The 14,542-nt window shown below is 41.3% G+C and overlaps 2 protein-coding genes across 3 annotated transcripts; both read left to right on the forward strand.

The window, feature by feature from the left end:
* The first annotated feature begins 54 nt into the window (after positions 1 to 54).
* On the forward strand, positions 55 to 7,898 carry LOC136431094 (solute carrier family 49 member A3-like). Its single transcript, XM_066422318.1, has 10 exons — positions 55 to 290; positions 2,517 to 2,675; positions 3,108 to 3,327; positions 3,630 to 3,718; positions 4,091 to 4,225; positions 4,769 to 4,885; positions 5,746 to 5,898; positions 6,161 to 6,318; positions 6,618 to 6,739; positions 7,061 to 7,898. The coding sequence occupies exons 1-10, from the start codon at positions 147 to 149 to the stop codon at positions 7,204 to 7,206; spliced, it is 1,443 nt and encodes a 480-aa protein (XP_066278415.1). The 5' UTR covers positions 55 to 146; the 3' UTR covers positions 7,207 to 7,898.
* Positions 7,899 to 9,236: 1,338 nt separating this feature from the next.
* Positions 9,237 to 13,867, forward strand: LOC136431097 (uncharacterized). 2 transcript variants are annotated; one of them, XM_066422324.1, is made up of 5 exons: positions 9,237 to 9,445; positions 11,904 to 11,979; positions 12,310 to 12,532; positions 12,697 to 12,724; positions 13,333 to 13,867. In XM_066422324.1, the coding sequence occupies exons 1-5, from the start codon at positions 9,371 to 9,373 to the stop codon at positions 13,453 to 13,455; spliced, it is 525 nt and encodes a 174-aa protein (XP_066278421.1). In that variant the 5' UTR covers positions 9,237 to 9,370; the 3' UTR covers positions 13,456 to 13,867. The 2 variants fall into 2 exon arrangements, with proteins under 2 accessions (XP_066278421.1, XP_066278420.1); XM_066422323.1 differs by having other exon boundaries at positions 9,240 to 9,445; positions 11,901 to 11,979.
* Positions 13,868 to 14,542: the final 675 nt, after the last annotated feature.

The following is a 14,542-nucleotide window of genomic DNA, read 5'->3' on the forward strand; positions in this document are numbered from 1 at the left end:
TCTCCCAGTATCTGCTTGGAGTTCTAGCCTTGAGCACATGCACGAGCGACCTCTAGAGGAATTGTTAACAACTGCAAGTGAACTTTGCCCTACCAGCTGTGGTCCCGTCTTGTGACAGTGAATTTGCTACAGGGATCACAGCAGGAATGGAAGTCGTCGCCGGGAACGACCAGGAGTCACTACTGAAGAACAGCGTCAATGTGGAAAGATCGAGCAGCGACTACAGAGTCTACAGAAGACGCTGGTACATTCTAGCAGTGCTGTGTCTGCTGAACCTCAGCAATGGAACAGTGAGTAATATAATATTAGCGGTACCTTTATACAATTTTTGTTAACCCTAAAGGCCCGCGACCGCGAGTAACCTTTACGTGATTACGTCATACAGGGCAACGTCCACCATAAAAGCTAACCTTGCACGTGGACTGCTTTCCGCAGTAAGCAATAGCAGATCGTAAAGCTGCAAAATATATGATCCTGGCATCGTTTCTCAGTAGCCCCAACCAAGGAGGTTAAATATTTAACCTCCTTGCCCCAACACAACACAGTGCACTTCATCATGGACCTTATTTGTGATATCTCATAGCTATATAATTAGCCAAAAATACTTTTGAAAAAACAATTTGACATCATCATTTTGTCTTATTTTATAATAGAAAAGTGTTCAACAATTTTTGTATATGTCGCCCTATCAATTATTGATATATTGCCACTGCTGTCACACATTGGAGAGGGTCTGCATGCCCTTTTTCGTGAAGCGTTACGAGCGATTTTAATTCACCGTTAATCGTTACCGGCCGCCCTGAATTTACCGTAAAGCGTTATCGGTATATTAATCGTGAAGCGTTACTGGTCGTTTTAATTCCTCGTTAACCGTTATTTGTCATCCTGAATTCAACGTTAAGCGTTATTGAGTAATTCCTCGTTACGCAGGAAAAAGCATTTCAGTGGGTCAAGATTTCAAAATTTTCTCCAGGGAGCTCACGGCTCCGGCGAAAATATGTCGGTAGGGCGCCCCCAGCCCCCCACAAAATTTCAAGCTGAAACAGTTCTATTTTTCACTCTACCAGCAAAGTTTTCTCCTCAAAATTCAGGAAATTAAGCGTTTCGCGGTTCAAGATTTTAAATTTTTCCCCGGGCCTCCGTCGAAAAATATTGTCAGGAGGGCGTCGACCCCCAAAACCCAAGCCGAAACTCGTTTGTATTTTTTCACAAACAGAGATATCATTAAACTTAACTTACATTACCAGTAATATTTGCCCATCGAAATGCAAGAAATAGCGTTTCAGGGTGTCAATTTTCCCCGGGAGCATGTCGCAGCTCCAGCGAGGTCTGGAGGGTGTGACGCCCCTCAAGAATCAAGCTGAAACTCTTCTGTATTTTTTTTCAAATAGAGATGTCATAAAACTTAGCTTACTCTTCAGCAAAATCCCCCCCTCAGAATGCAGGAAATAGCGTTTCAGAGGGTCAAGATTTCAAAATTTTCGTCCGTGATCATGAACATTTTGTCACACTAATACGAAATTTCCTGTCGCCGCCGAATTTAAAGGGTTCGGAGACGGCGTGCGAGAATGGCATAGCGTAATAGGTCTCTTGCCACAAGATCAGGACGACTAGTGGCAAAAAAACCCGTCGTCTTCAGGGGTATCTCATGTTCTAGAAATGCTAAATTTACCGTTAAGCGTTATCGGCCGGCCTGAATTTACCGTTAAGCGTTATCGGCAGGCCTGAATTTACCGTTAAGCGTTGCCAGGACCCCCCCCATGCAGACCCTCATTGGACTCAACATTGAAGAAAGGGTATGCCTAAACACCTCACCCGACCTCACCCGACCTCATCCGAGTCTAAAATGCAGTGTATACGGGGCAGGGACATTATTTGACGTTCTGGATAAGTTAAATATGCAATTATGAATGCAAAACAAGCAGCAAACTCTAAGTATTTACCAGTTTTTATAAGTAAAGGGAGGTCAAGACGGCCAGCGCAATTGACTTGTAACACACTACGTGCGTGTTTTCGAGGCTGAGAAACACTTTGTGTACAGTTACTGTGTACAGTTACTGTGTACAGTTACTGTGTACAGTTACTGTGTACAGTTACTGTGTACAGTTACTGTGTACAGTTACTGTGTACAGTTATTACGAGTGGATTGTGATGAAAAGGTAATCAGTATCCACCGTCTTATCGTCCTGTCGGACAAAATAAATGAAAAAGGTATGAAGAACTTCCCCATGTAGACCCCAACAGTGGCATGATCCAATATGGCGGCCAAAAATCTTCTATCTTGAAAACGAGCGGAGTAACTTATAAAAACTGGTAAATGCTTAGAGTTTGCTACTTGTTTTGCATTCATAATTGCATATTCAACGTATCCAGAACGTCAAATAATGTCCGTACCCCGTATACACTACATTTTAGACTCGGATGAGGTCGGGTGAGGTCGGATGAGGTCGGGTGAGGTGTTTAGGCATACCGTTGAAGAAACAGTAATGTTAAATGTGTTTTCCTTGATGTTACAGATCTGGCTTAGCTTTGCCCCAATTGCTGACCAGACGGCAGAGTTCTATAAGGTGTCTCTGACCACGGTGAACTGGCTGTCACTGGTGTACATGATCGCATCCATCCCCCTGGGTCTGCTGGCAACCTGGCTCCTAGATACTCTGGGACTGAGAGCAGGGGTGAGCACTGTTTTATTCAACTCCTTTTGTTGTGACTGATCAGCAGGTCCAAGAAATAACTGATTCGTGTATGCCTCCTAAATATCGAGGCTATCCCAACTACTTTAGATGACTGCAGTGCAGGGTCATCTCTAGGACTCGTCCCTCTGTCCTAGGACATTCTGCTTCTTGGGACGGAATGATATTTCACCCCATATTCCGTCCAAAAAAGCTTAACTTTACGACAGGAAATTGATCTGGTTTTTTTTAAGGTTAAAACGGCAGATATAACAACAAAAATCTACAACATAGTCTACTAAACAATGAGTGGGACAGAAAAAAAGTAAAGCTGGAGACAGTCCAGGTTGACTGAAAAATCAAGCCTTGCTTTAAAACCTGGATTATAGCGTAGTCATTTACTGAACATTTTCTTCTCTTTCCTCCAATTTTCAGATCATCCTGGCGGCATTTCTTAACCTGATTGGTCCTGTCCTGAGGGTGGTGAGTGCCATGCCGATAGACATGTCTGACTCTGTACGCTTTCCCTTGCTGCTGATTGGTCAGACTGTTGCTGCCATCGCTCAGCCGTTCATCATAGAGTCTCCAGCCAAGGTGGCCGCTGTGTGGTTTGCACAAAATGAGCGGGCCACTGCCAACATGATTGGCTCCATGTGTGAGTATCAACTGTGTACTGGAACATGTTGTCTTATATGTATTATGGTTTGTTTTTCTTGATACAAACAATCAAGGTTTTCTTTGTAATGGGAGGCAAACCCACTTCGAGAATGTTTTGTACCCAGAAGTCACCCAAAGGAAAGTATTAAATCAAGTTCATTTAAAAAGTGCTGGACCAAATTTGACACATTAAGAGTAGAGTAAAGTAGAGTTTACAGTCAGGTAGGATGTTCTTCCAGAATTTTTTTAGATGTAGTTTGTATGGCATAACTCATATTGTTCTATCTTTTTTTCTTCAAGCGAATCCTCTTGGTCTGCTGCTGGCTAACGTCCTCTCCCCGGCTCTGATAACCACAGATAAGCACACTGCCACTGATTTTACACTGTTGGTAAGGGAGACATGTTTATGTGCTTCTCAGTTGATAGTTTCATGTTAAGTGAACTTTAACAAGTACAGTACTTTTTGATTAGAAATTTAAAATAAATTCAGCATAGAAAAATGATAGAAAACTGCCAATGTTGTCCACAACTTAACAAGACTGTCTGTGCTCTGTAGACTGATTAGTGATGATGGCAATGATGATTTCTAGATTTTTTGTGTGGCTCAAATCAAACCACAAGTTTCTGTATTCTGTCATATTTTCCACAAGTCTCCATTAGCAGTGACTTGTTAGTTTTTCCATTTTTTGGTGAAAGGTGTTTTTGCTTTGAAGAAAATATGTTTCATGAAAGTGTTACTACCCATGTTCTGACATTTCCAGCTGTCTTTGTACTGTGCTATCCCGCTGTTGGGTCTGCTGATGTCCTTATTTGGAGTGTGCAGTAGCGAACCCCCCTCCCCACCCACTGCCAGTGCAGCAGCAGAGTCTGAGTCATTCTTCCAGGGACTGAAGAAGGTGCTGACACTTAAAATATTCTGCTGTGTGTGAAGTGATCTTACGTAAATCAACATCTTTATCTTATGCCTGTTATCATAACATTGACCATCTCCTAACTATCATGTTATGCTTGTCTACTTCAGTTTTGACAGAATGATCAATAGGAAAGCTGGGCATTTTATACACATAGCCACAGTAAGTCAGGACAGGTGCCCAGCCATCGCATGAGTTACATGGAAGTCGGATTAAAAACAAAGTTTTTATGGTTAATTATCAATGGTACCACTACCAGGTGTACCAATAAGGGAACAGAACTGCTCACAACAGGTAGGCTACGTTAACTTAAGTTCGAATCATTCTGGATCAAAGTTGAACTGTAATTTCCAAGACCAAAAATTGGACTTACCCAAATAACACATAGCCTGATAAATTGTGCTCCTAGCGGCCAACCCGACTAACCAGCCCCCTAGAGGGTACCAATTAGCCCCTGGCAGCAAGAGGTTGCATAACACAAGCTTCACACTGTAGTTCATTTTATGTCTGTCTCATTTTCCCCTCCAGCTTGCGAGGAATCGTCAGTACTGGGTGTTGTGTGTGGTGTTTGGATCTGGGCTGGGCCTGTTCAGCACCCTGACCACCATACTGGAGCAGGTGCTCTGTCCCAGGGGATATGATGATGTAAGTCTGAGGTCGTTTGTTTCTGATTACGCATTGCTGAAAAATCTTCAGATTCTTTGAAACAATCTTCAGATTCTTTAAAACAATCTTCAGACTCTTTGAAACAATCTACAGATTTTCAGATTTTCACAAATTTGAAGATTTTTCTATTCTCAACTACGTGTGACAACTCATTATGATCTGTTAAGTGGCATGGAATTTTTTCCACAATATATCAACTTTGTAAATATAAGCTGTAGAGGGCTACAAACATTTGTCCGAAGTGCAATATTTAGTCCAAAATTAATCTGGAGTGTGTTATACCCTCATAGTCTCCCTCCCAAGTCATGCCATAGTCATAACACTGGACGCATAGTCTCTGTCCATGGAATGAAGTATGAAGAATGCCTTGTCTGTCCTGGGCTGGGATTAACTGTAATCCAGTCTTTTCCAGTTTTCTTCTTTTTTTCTTCTTATATGGAAATATTAGAAGGTGACTTAAAAAATTCACCCATCGACACTGCACTTTATAATATACATTTTTGTGTTTATAAACCTAAAATGTTTTGAATGAATTTTTATTTTTTCATGTTATCATTTTTTTTTTGGAGGAGGCCTTACCCTGATTAGTAACACATGCTCAGATTTTGTGAAACCTCTGGATTCAGATCCAGATTGCAAGGTAAGACTATTCACCAACCCTTCTTTCAAATAGTAGAATACACACATCCTACTGTAGTAATGACCATTGGACATAAGTGTATGTAGGACATGATGCTACCTTTGCTAAGCTGTCTTGCAATATTGTCCTGCCATGTATACAAGTTATGAAGGTATTGCTATATGATATGATAAAGTCCTGTCCTGTCCTTGTTTTACAGAGTATATCTGGCCTGTGTGCAGCTCTGATGATCATCTGTGGGGTGGTCGGGGCTGGCGTGGCCGGAGTCTTTGTAGACAAGACTAAAATGTTTCAAGAAGTAGTAAAAGTCTCATATGCCATAGCAGGGATTGGGTTCGTTATACTTGCTATTGTAAGTATGGTTCCATCCTACAACTCTTTAAGCACATTTGACAAGTTGACTGTTAAGTTGGTGACCAATAATTTTTGTGTAACCTTAAATTGCATTTGAAAACAAGGAAACAAATATTTTGCCTAATGTTTGAGGCATATCAGCTTATGTTACATATTTAGATTATCTGCTTTTATTACCAGAATTATACAATGTGTTGAGATTGTATGGACTGTCTGCCTTCTGTTCAATCTCAATGGCTTTTCTGTATTTTCCCCACCAGCTGTCCAGGTACAGGAACCTAGATGCAGTAATGGTGGTAGCAGCAGGGATTTTTGGCTTCTTTGGGTTTGCCCTGTATCCCATCAGCCTGGAGCTGGCTGTGGAGGTCGCCTACCCCGTTGCCGAGGCAACCAGTGCTGGGCTTCTGGTGGTTTCTGGGTATGGAGATTTTCAGGTTACTCTTGTATTTGAACTGTTGATAACCCTGTTGTTGTTACATGTCATATTTCACTCCAGTTGAACACTTTTGCACTCTACATCTTTTCATCCAACCACTTTTATTTTCTGTCAACCTTCTTTCACAAATAAAGCTTCCCCACTTTCATCCCATCATACTATCTGTTTCATCCCCCACCCATAAAGAAGGGTGATGTGATCCACTTGTTATGATCCAAGCAGAAGTAGCAGAGTTTCCTGTTGCTGTCAGCATGACTGACAGGAACTGTTTGTCCTTCCAGCCAAATTCAGGGTATCATACTGGTGTTCCTGGCCCAGGCGCTGGCCCTGCCTCTCTCTGGTGCGGACGCCCCCTTTGCCAACTGTGGGACCAACGGTGACATTGTGCCTCAGGACAACACAGGTCTGTCGTAGTGTAACAAATAACTTTCTTCTGATTAAACTTACAACACTTACAAAAAAAGTTAGGTGTGACAGGTCGTTCAGTGTAATATAACCAGCTGCTGCTGCGCCGCACACCTGCGAAGCTGGTGTGTTACGCCGAATGGCAGTTATACCGGCTATATAGATACAGATATAGAAACTGAACTCTCGACCCCCTGGTCCAAAACCAGGGTTGCTTACCGCTGTAGTATGTATGCTACCATGATGTATATCATAGGTTGCTTGACTCCAGTGGGAGGGTTGGAGGATTCCATTAATGCTTCTCCTTTGCTCCCCCTAGTGACCATGCTGGTGTTTGCAGGGATCAGCTGTGTGGCTGGGGTGGTGCAAATCATTTTCCTCCACCCCGAGTACAAGAGACTCAAGGCAGAGAGGGAAGAGGCTGAAGCTTCCAAAGCTCCCACGTACAACGGAGTCACTATCTGAGATTAGTTAGACCTCCTCTATGTGGCATATTCACGCTGGTATAATGACGATGAAGGTCAGATGTGGTTATCACCATGACTTGAAATGACAGACTAATATTTACATTTATAACTACCATGGATACTGTAATTTATTCATACATGTACAATGATGTAAATATACCTCAAGAGCACTAAAATTTCAACTCAGGGTTTTTACAAGAAATGTATAGAAATATGTGCATTTTTGTATCACCACAAGTGTCCAGTTAAGGAGAAATAAGTGGTAGTTAGGACAATATGGTTGATGATGGTCCAAGAGGCAGAAGGTTGATTGTAATTTATGATATAAAGCATGTACAGTAATGCTCACATATAACATGTTAATATAATTGAATTGCAATACATGTTTTGTAATTTTTTAACTGTGAATGAATATTGACATTTTTATATTGGATTATTATTTTCATTAAGGAAACCTCTTGAAGATGTTTCAAATCTGTGATTGCTTTTCGCAGTCTTGCAGCTAATTGACAGAGCCGCTAATTACATACACACTTACTGCATACTATGATTCAGGAATTTTATCCAGTATAGCAGCAACATTTTTGTTGACTAAATACATGTAAAATGTCATTATGTTTGAATGTCTTAAAATTAAAAGGCAAATTGCTGTATTGTAGAAAAGGAAAAGAAATAGACATTTTCATTGATGATCAGGGTGTCTGACTTTTTATTCAGTGTATCTGCCACGAACATCCCCTCTGCCTGGCCACTTGTGCTACAGTATTAAATGTAGCGTCACTCAAGCGATGTCCTGGACAAAGTAGTAGCCATATCTCGTATGTCATTTTCTTACAACAGAAGCTGCCAAGGACTTCAAAGACGAAACATCTCATAATTTTTTCAAAGACAATTATACACTCTGTAAATGTAACGTAACTCTTAAGTATGTGAGTTCACTACGCCCTGTCAGTGTCAGTTGTCCCTGGCCATTTGTTGCTTCTGCAACGTTCTGACCCTTGTGGGAAACTTTTGTAAATTGTAAAAGAATAACATGTTGTTTTCAATGTCATGCATGAAAACTCTATACGTTAGCTGTCACATAAACAACACAGTACATGGACAGGTGCTCTGTTTTGTACACGTAGGAGGTTAATGACCGGTGAGTCATCCTTGAGGATCAAGCCAGATGACAATCATTTCCTGATGAAAGGTTACCATCTACGTTGTTCCATTGTTTACATACAACATAAACAGACACACAATGAAAGATAAGTACCGACCTACGCATTACCTTGTGTTCAACAACGTTAGTTGTGACGAATTAAAATAAAAAGAAAATATTTCTGCTTGGAGGGTTGAGAAATATCTTAAAACTCCAAAGATCTAGATTTTGACAAACGTATTTCCAGATTTTGACACTGAACAAGTTTCACCATCATGGTAATGTAACACTCAGGTGAATCCTTGATGATATCTAGCTGTCTAATGTACGATACACATCACTATATACGATACACATCACTATAATCCTTAAGTTGTAAGCCAGCGGTAGTACACATCACGGTAATCCTTAAGTTGTAAGCCTTTGTAATATGCATATCAATCCTCGAAGACGGGGAATGAGCCAGCGAGAGAGATGTTATTCAGTGTTGTGTATGCTATAAAATACTTTACATTTGTATGATATGCCGGTACAATCTATCATCTTTTTGTATGATAAAGAAAATCCGTAAACACGGGTCTTTGTTGTGGCGCTATCCACATGAAATTCAAAATACCGGTAGAGACAAGATTCCATTCATTGTACGCTTATATAACAAACTTTTTTCCACATCCGTCTACCAATCGGACGTTAACACTTGCAGGTTATAGGGGAATCTGTGCGATACGACTTAAAGATGTTAAATCTTGACCATGCATTTCTGATTCCACGTTGCGTTGTTTTGTTGGTAAACTACAACAGCTCGATGGAGTCCACACCTCCAAGTCCAGCTTCTCGGTTTGAAATGAGCGTAGATGAACTTACACGCCCTTTATTGGAAATGGAATGTCCCAGTGTCCGTGTCCGAAAGTCTTGGTTTCCAGGACAGGTTTGCCACATCATTCACCAAGAAACTCCCACCCGGACCACCAAAGACTGGGCACTGATCTGACCGGACAACCATCAGCACACGGTGAAAATGGCTCTAGGACGGACTTGTGTCACTTTGGGGGTACTTTTGGTCGTGACTGCCTCAAAGGCAATACCAATACTGGTACTTTTGCTTTTTTTCTGTGAACTTTTAGATACTTTGTTCTTTGTGATATTTTCATGATCTTTTATTTATATGGTCGTTTCTCTTGTGTTCCACCCTGGAGACATTAATTGAAGAGATACTTGGCACTTAAATACATATACTTCGCTAGCGTGAAAAAGTGGACTGATATATGTAGTTGCTTAACGAAAGTCGTGACAATTTTGCGATTGTAATAATCGAGTCATTTTGTTGACGACGTGAGACACCCAGATGGGTCGGGGTCGACCCGCGCTCATCCACGTACGCACTTACGCGTGTGCGTTAATCTCCAAGCAGATGTTGGGATGAAGATCGTAACTTTCTCTGGATTATGTCTAACCAGAAATGGGTCCAGAAATTCCGAACCATCGTGAAATATTAACCCTATTCATTTTGACACTAGGTTCACATTTCATTGTGACCAGTAGTAAGTTGTTGTTTTTTTCATTGAGGGCTTATAGATTTATGATTTTATCTTATTTCAAAATTTAGCAATATCATGCAATTTGACTGCGAATCTTGAATACGCCAGACTTAAAATGCTAAAGAGGAATTACGCTTGAGAAAAGGAATGGCCAGGTATCAATCGACTAAGTTTGAAGCCAACCCCGTGTGAAAAATGGAGTCTTATTGCCCGAAACCGAATTCTTGGCAGATCATCTTTGTAAACGTGGCCTTAAATTTGTTACTAGGCAATGTTACAAGATCAAGGAACAAAAGTATGCCCTGTCACCATGCAGGGGTCTTTCTTTAGAATCTACAAACAAATGTATTCGAATCAGTTGGAAGTTATTTTGTTGGTATTTCGTGGTCTGAAGTTCCTGCGTTTCGCACGGCTCTCTATAATGGTGCGCTATTTCTCGAGGCTACCCTTCCGCACAAACACCAGTTTCGAGAAGGTCTGCTTCCTCCATATGCAACGCTGTCAGAGATCATACGAAGAGCTTTCGGGGCCTACCCGAATACTGTAAGCCGCGGTGGGAAACCTCTGCATGGGGGAATGGCAGATATACCTAGAACACGTAGACCATGGAACGCACTGCCAGCCTCGGCTTTCCCGGTTATTCCAAATGTGAACACTTTCAAGACTGCAGTAAACAGAGTTCCTTTAAACCCCTCATAGTTAATCCTATCGTACTTATTGTTGTATACTGTAATATTATGATATTGTGATGATGATGATAATATTGATGACAGCGGATGACAAAATGTAAATTTGAGGCAAGATTGTGATTTGATTCTCTTTTGTGTATTGTTTTTTTTATTTGTATGATTATGATGTACGAGCCGCCTTTCTTCGTAAAATCGACAACATCAGGCTGACGAATTGATTAAAAGGTTTTAAAAAAAGACGGCCAAGAGTTTAAAAAGGTGCACTACTACATAAATGAACTGAATTTTGCAAAAACACGCTTAAAACACTAATACTGAGCCGGATACTTACACCTGCTTGGAGAAGAGCTTCTCTTAGAGAGAGCGACGTGACACGTCACAAGCTTCCGCCAGTTGCCATGAGAGTCGTGGGGCGCTCAGTTCCGCTAGGGGGCGCTGTTGAAGTGCTTGGTTTTGCTCGTATACAATGTATGTACATGGTGCACTGAACGGATGGATGTTGTTGCTAGGGTTGACTGCCTCGCATGTTTTCATGGCGTATTCAGCAACAAAATTAACGCCACTGACACGAAAAACACAATTGTTTGCGTTCTAAAAAGAACGATGTAGCTAGTTTGTACTGAAAGTTAAGAGATGTCCCATGATCGAGTCACCGGATATGGTTCTAGTCTCCACCAGACTAACCACGCCGGCTTTAGGGAGAATATATCTGTTCCTCGCCGAATCAAGTCCCTGAATACTAATTGCTTTGAGTCCCATTTACAAAGATATCGTGATCAAACTTTTGAAAGCGGACACGGAATATATCATTTAATGTTTTGATGCAGCGAAAAGTATTTGTCATTTTCTTTTGATGTTTAGTTATCAAAACATCTAAACTGAGCATAATCTTACCAATATCTTGACCCTAGAGCATCATGTAAGATTATGGAAATTGTATCCTTATTGACCCACCAAATAAACGCTTTGATCTCTGCAGTACTGCGTCATTCATCCAAAATGATATCAATTGTTTTGATCGCCTATATAGCCGGATGCGTATTAGTGCAAATCCTTATTACATCGATCGTTGAAAACAGTGAGACCAGATACATTTAACTAGAAGAGGGCCCCCTCCTTCATTCCAAATAGGGGCTGTGCAGTAAGAATTGTTGTAGAGGGAACTGGAAACATGTTGTAGCGGAATGTATTGGGAAACTCCTCGCTTTTGGTTTTGGTCTTGAAACTCTACTACTTTTAATCGACGAGGCTGCAGTTTCACAATACCATCTCAAGTATATGCTGAAATGAGGACGTAATAGTGCGCAACTGTTTCTCACAGAATGGTGGGTGTGCGATGCCGTACGTTCTCAACACTGAAGGAAATGCACCGGCCAAGTACGAAGAGGACGCCTCGGGACGTAAGCACGGCCCTTATTTGTGCTGTTCCCGTACAATGTAATTGCACACTATCAAAAAAACGACTTAATGTAACATTGAATGGCAGAAATGCTGAACACAGTGAATAAGGAACTGTCACTGCCTACCACAGACATTATATGTACGATGTATGATGCGGAGTAATTAGATAATTTCTTTCGATTGGCATTTTATGTGAATAGCATTTTTTTCATCATCATCATCATCATCGGTCGGTCGCGCAGCAGCCGATCACACGTCCTCTCCACATCCGCCGAGTTCATCACTTTGTCCGTCTTATAAGACATCTAAGATTTTGTCGCCTTTCGCAGAATACACGTGTCCCAAGGGCTACCAGCAGTATGGCGATCTCTGCACCAAGGTACTTGCATTCGGAAAATCCTACTCAAACCCACCGGAGATTATGGAAATGGATTTTGCAACAGCAAAGACGAAATGCGAAGGCCTTGGAGCTAAAGTAAGCATCGCATCCATGAGAGACCTTGCCAACCCAAACATCATGAAGGCGACAGAGGATTGTCTCACGGATCCGCTGTAATATACTCTTTAAGTTGTCTCCTTCTTCCCAAACAATGACCATCTATTGCTTAATATGAATGGATGTGTTATATCATATTTCTAAATATTTTGTTATCTTGAATTGATTATTGAGCTCTGATACCTACTTGGATTCATTTTCTGCCCCTTTCTTTTTTCAGGCATGGCCAAGCAGACCGTGACTTGCTGGTAAGTTCCTGTTCCAGGAAACACACACTTATGAACTGTGAATATCTCTGAATATCTACTAGCGATCAAAGACCTCATCATTGAAAGACTATGTCATTGATTTGTTAGTACTAATGCGATTCTGTATTCATGTGAACTGAACTTTTCCCCAAAATGCGTCTCTTCATTTATCCATTAACTTCTTGAAAGAAGAGGGGAGAGAAAACCTTATCATTCAGATTTTATCTTACAAAACTTACGACATATCTATATGTGAGCTGAATCAATGTACTTTATTGCTTTTGTTTGCACTTTCTCATCAGACTAAAGTTTGCCAGTGTGGATTTCATTATTACAACTTTTTATGTTATGAAATTAGATATAATTGATGCCAGGAGACGACTGAATAACCAGAGAATAGATGGTCTAACGTTACCTGCAATGTTCTTTGAAACCATATTTTTTCAAAACGCGCAGCTCTCAAACGCTTACTTTATTCCTGAGCCAGCAGTCGACTTCATTGTTTTCAGCTGAGTATCTTTTTACAGCAGCCTACATATCAATCAATCAATCAATCAATCAATCAATCAATTAATCAATCATTATTTCCTTTCGTCCCTCTCCGTTAGATGGATGACAGCAATAGCTGTGTGCGTCTGGTTTCTGGCGAGTGGGGGCAGCAGTTCCGCGCATGTCCCTGTCGTGCCAAACGCAACAAGATGATCATCTGCTTCCTCACTCAGGAGGCCTAGTCCCCTACACAGGGCCGGGGTGAGCGACCATCAATACCCGACACGACCAAGAACTGGGGGCGAGGTTGATAAATCGTGCAGAACTTGTGTAGAAAGATATAGAAATTTAAAGCATATATCAGAGGGAAAAGACTTAGCTTAGCGACAGTGCCCATATCTGCAGGGCGGAGAGTCAATACATATGGTTGACGGATGTAAAGCAAGAGTATTGACTTAAGTAGTCTATGTAACGGAGGCAAATTGTGATCATACTTGACGAGCGTCGTAAGAAGAAGTAAGGAAATCACAAGTTAGTAGAGATCAGTCTCTAAGATGATGCCACTGTCTAGCCACCTTAACTGCGAAGGCTTGGAGAAGCTACGATGACGCCAAATGTGACGACATAGCAAACTAATAAACAAAACGACACTAAGAGTTTGTCTCAGTGTTTATTTTAAGAGACTGTTATCGAAGGCGTCAAGGAAAAAGCTTGAGAAGCAAAGAGAAGAGAGAGGGAGGAAACCAAAGAGCCGGCAAGAGAGAAAGGGAGACGAATTACGTAGGAAAAAACACAGTGTTGTCTACCCTGTGTGGTAACTATGATAGGATTTAGGTGTGTGATATACTGAAAATAGATAAATAGAAATGAACTGATAGTAACGTTGGTGTTGTGATGCCAAATGACGCCCTCTAGCGGTTCGCCATCTTGCTGTATGGATAACATGCCCGTTCTCCTGGATTTCGGCTGGCTTTCCCGACAGCAAAAGAAATGCCCCTGTCTTTGAGGGACACAATCAGTACCTAGTCGTCAGCCCTTTGGAATTAAGAAACCACTGCCAAACAAGAGTTCGAAGACCTCATACCTCCATGAAATATTTTAATCACGCAAATGATTTCCACATTTACATGCATAGTGACTACACATGTCACAAGTATAGAATTCGCGTCATGATCTATGGCACTATTGCAAATTAGGCCCTTATTTCCATAATTGGTATCAAGACCATAGCAGGAAAAAAAGATGCAAAAACTGGAAGTTCTGCTGGAGTGCCAACGAAAGCCGCGGGATTGGGGAAAAGCTGATCTTGACCGTCGCCTTCTCAAGACC

The sequence above is a fragment of the Branchiostoma lanceolatum genome, chromosome 3, assembly GCF_035083965.1.
Source record: "Branchiostoma lanceolatum isolate klBraLanc5 chromosome 3, klBraLanc5.hap2, whole genome shotgun sequence".
NCBI lineage: Eukaryota > Metazoa > Chordata > Leptocardii > Amphioxiformes > Branchiostomatidae > Branchiostoma > Branchiostoma lanceolatum.

Bases quoted from the DNA above. Each gene is read 5' to 3' on its own strand.
- LOC136431094 (XM_066422318.1), top strand. From the start codon at position 147: ATGGAAGTCGTCGCCGGGAACGACCAGGAGTCACTACTGAAGAACAGC. The intron at 3,719-4,090 runs GTAAGGGAGACA...TGACATTTCCAG, and splicing joins CCACTGATTTTACACTGTTG to CTGTCTTTGTACTGTGCTAT. The intron at 6,319-6,617 runs GTATGGAGATTT...TTGTCCTTCCAG, and splicing joins GGGCTTCTGGTGGTTTCTGG to CCAAATTCAGGGTATCATAC.
- LOC136431097 (XM_066422323.1), top strand. From the start codon at position 9,371: ATGGCTCTAGGACGGACTTGTGTCACTTTGGGGGTACTTTTGGTCGTG. The intron at 9,446-11,900 runs GTACTTTTGCTT...TGTTTCTCACAG, and splicing joins CAAAGGCAATACCAATACTG to AATGGTGGGTGTGCGATGCC. The intron at 12,533-12,696 runs GTAATATACTCT...TTCTTTTTTCAG, and splicing joins GATTGTCTCACGGATCCGCT to GCATGGCCAAGCAGACCGTG.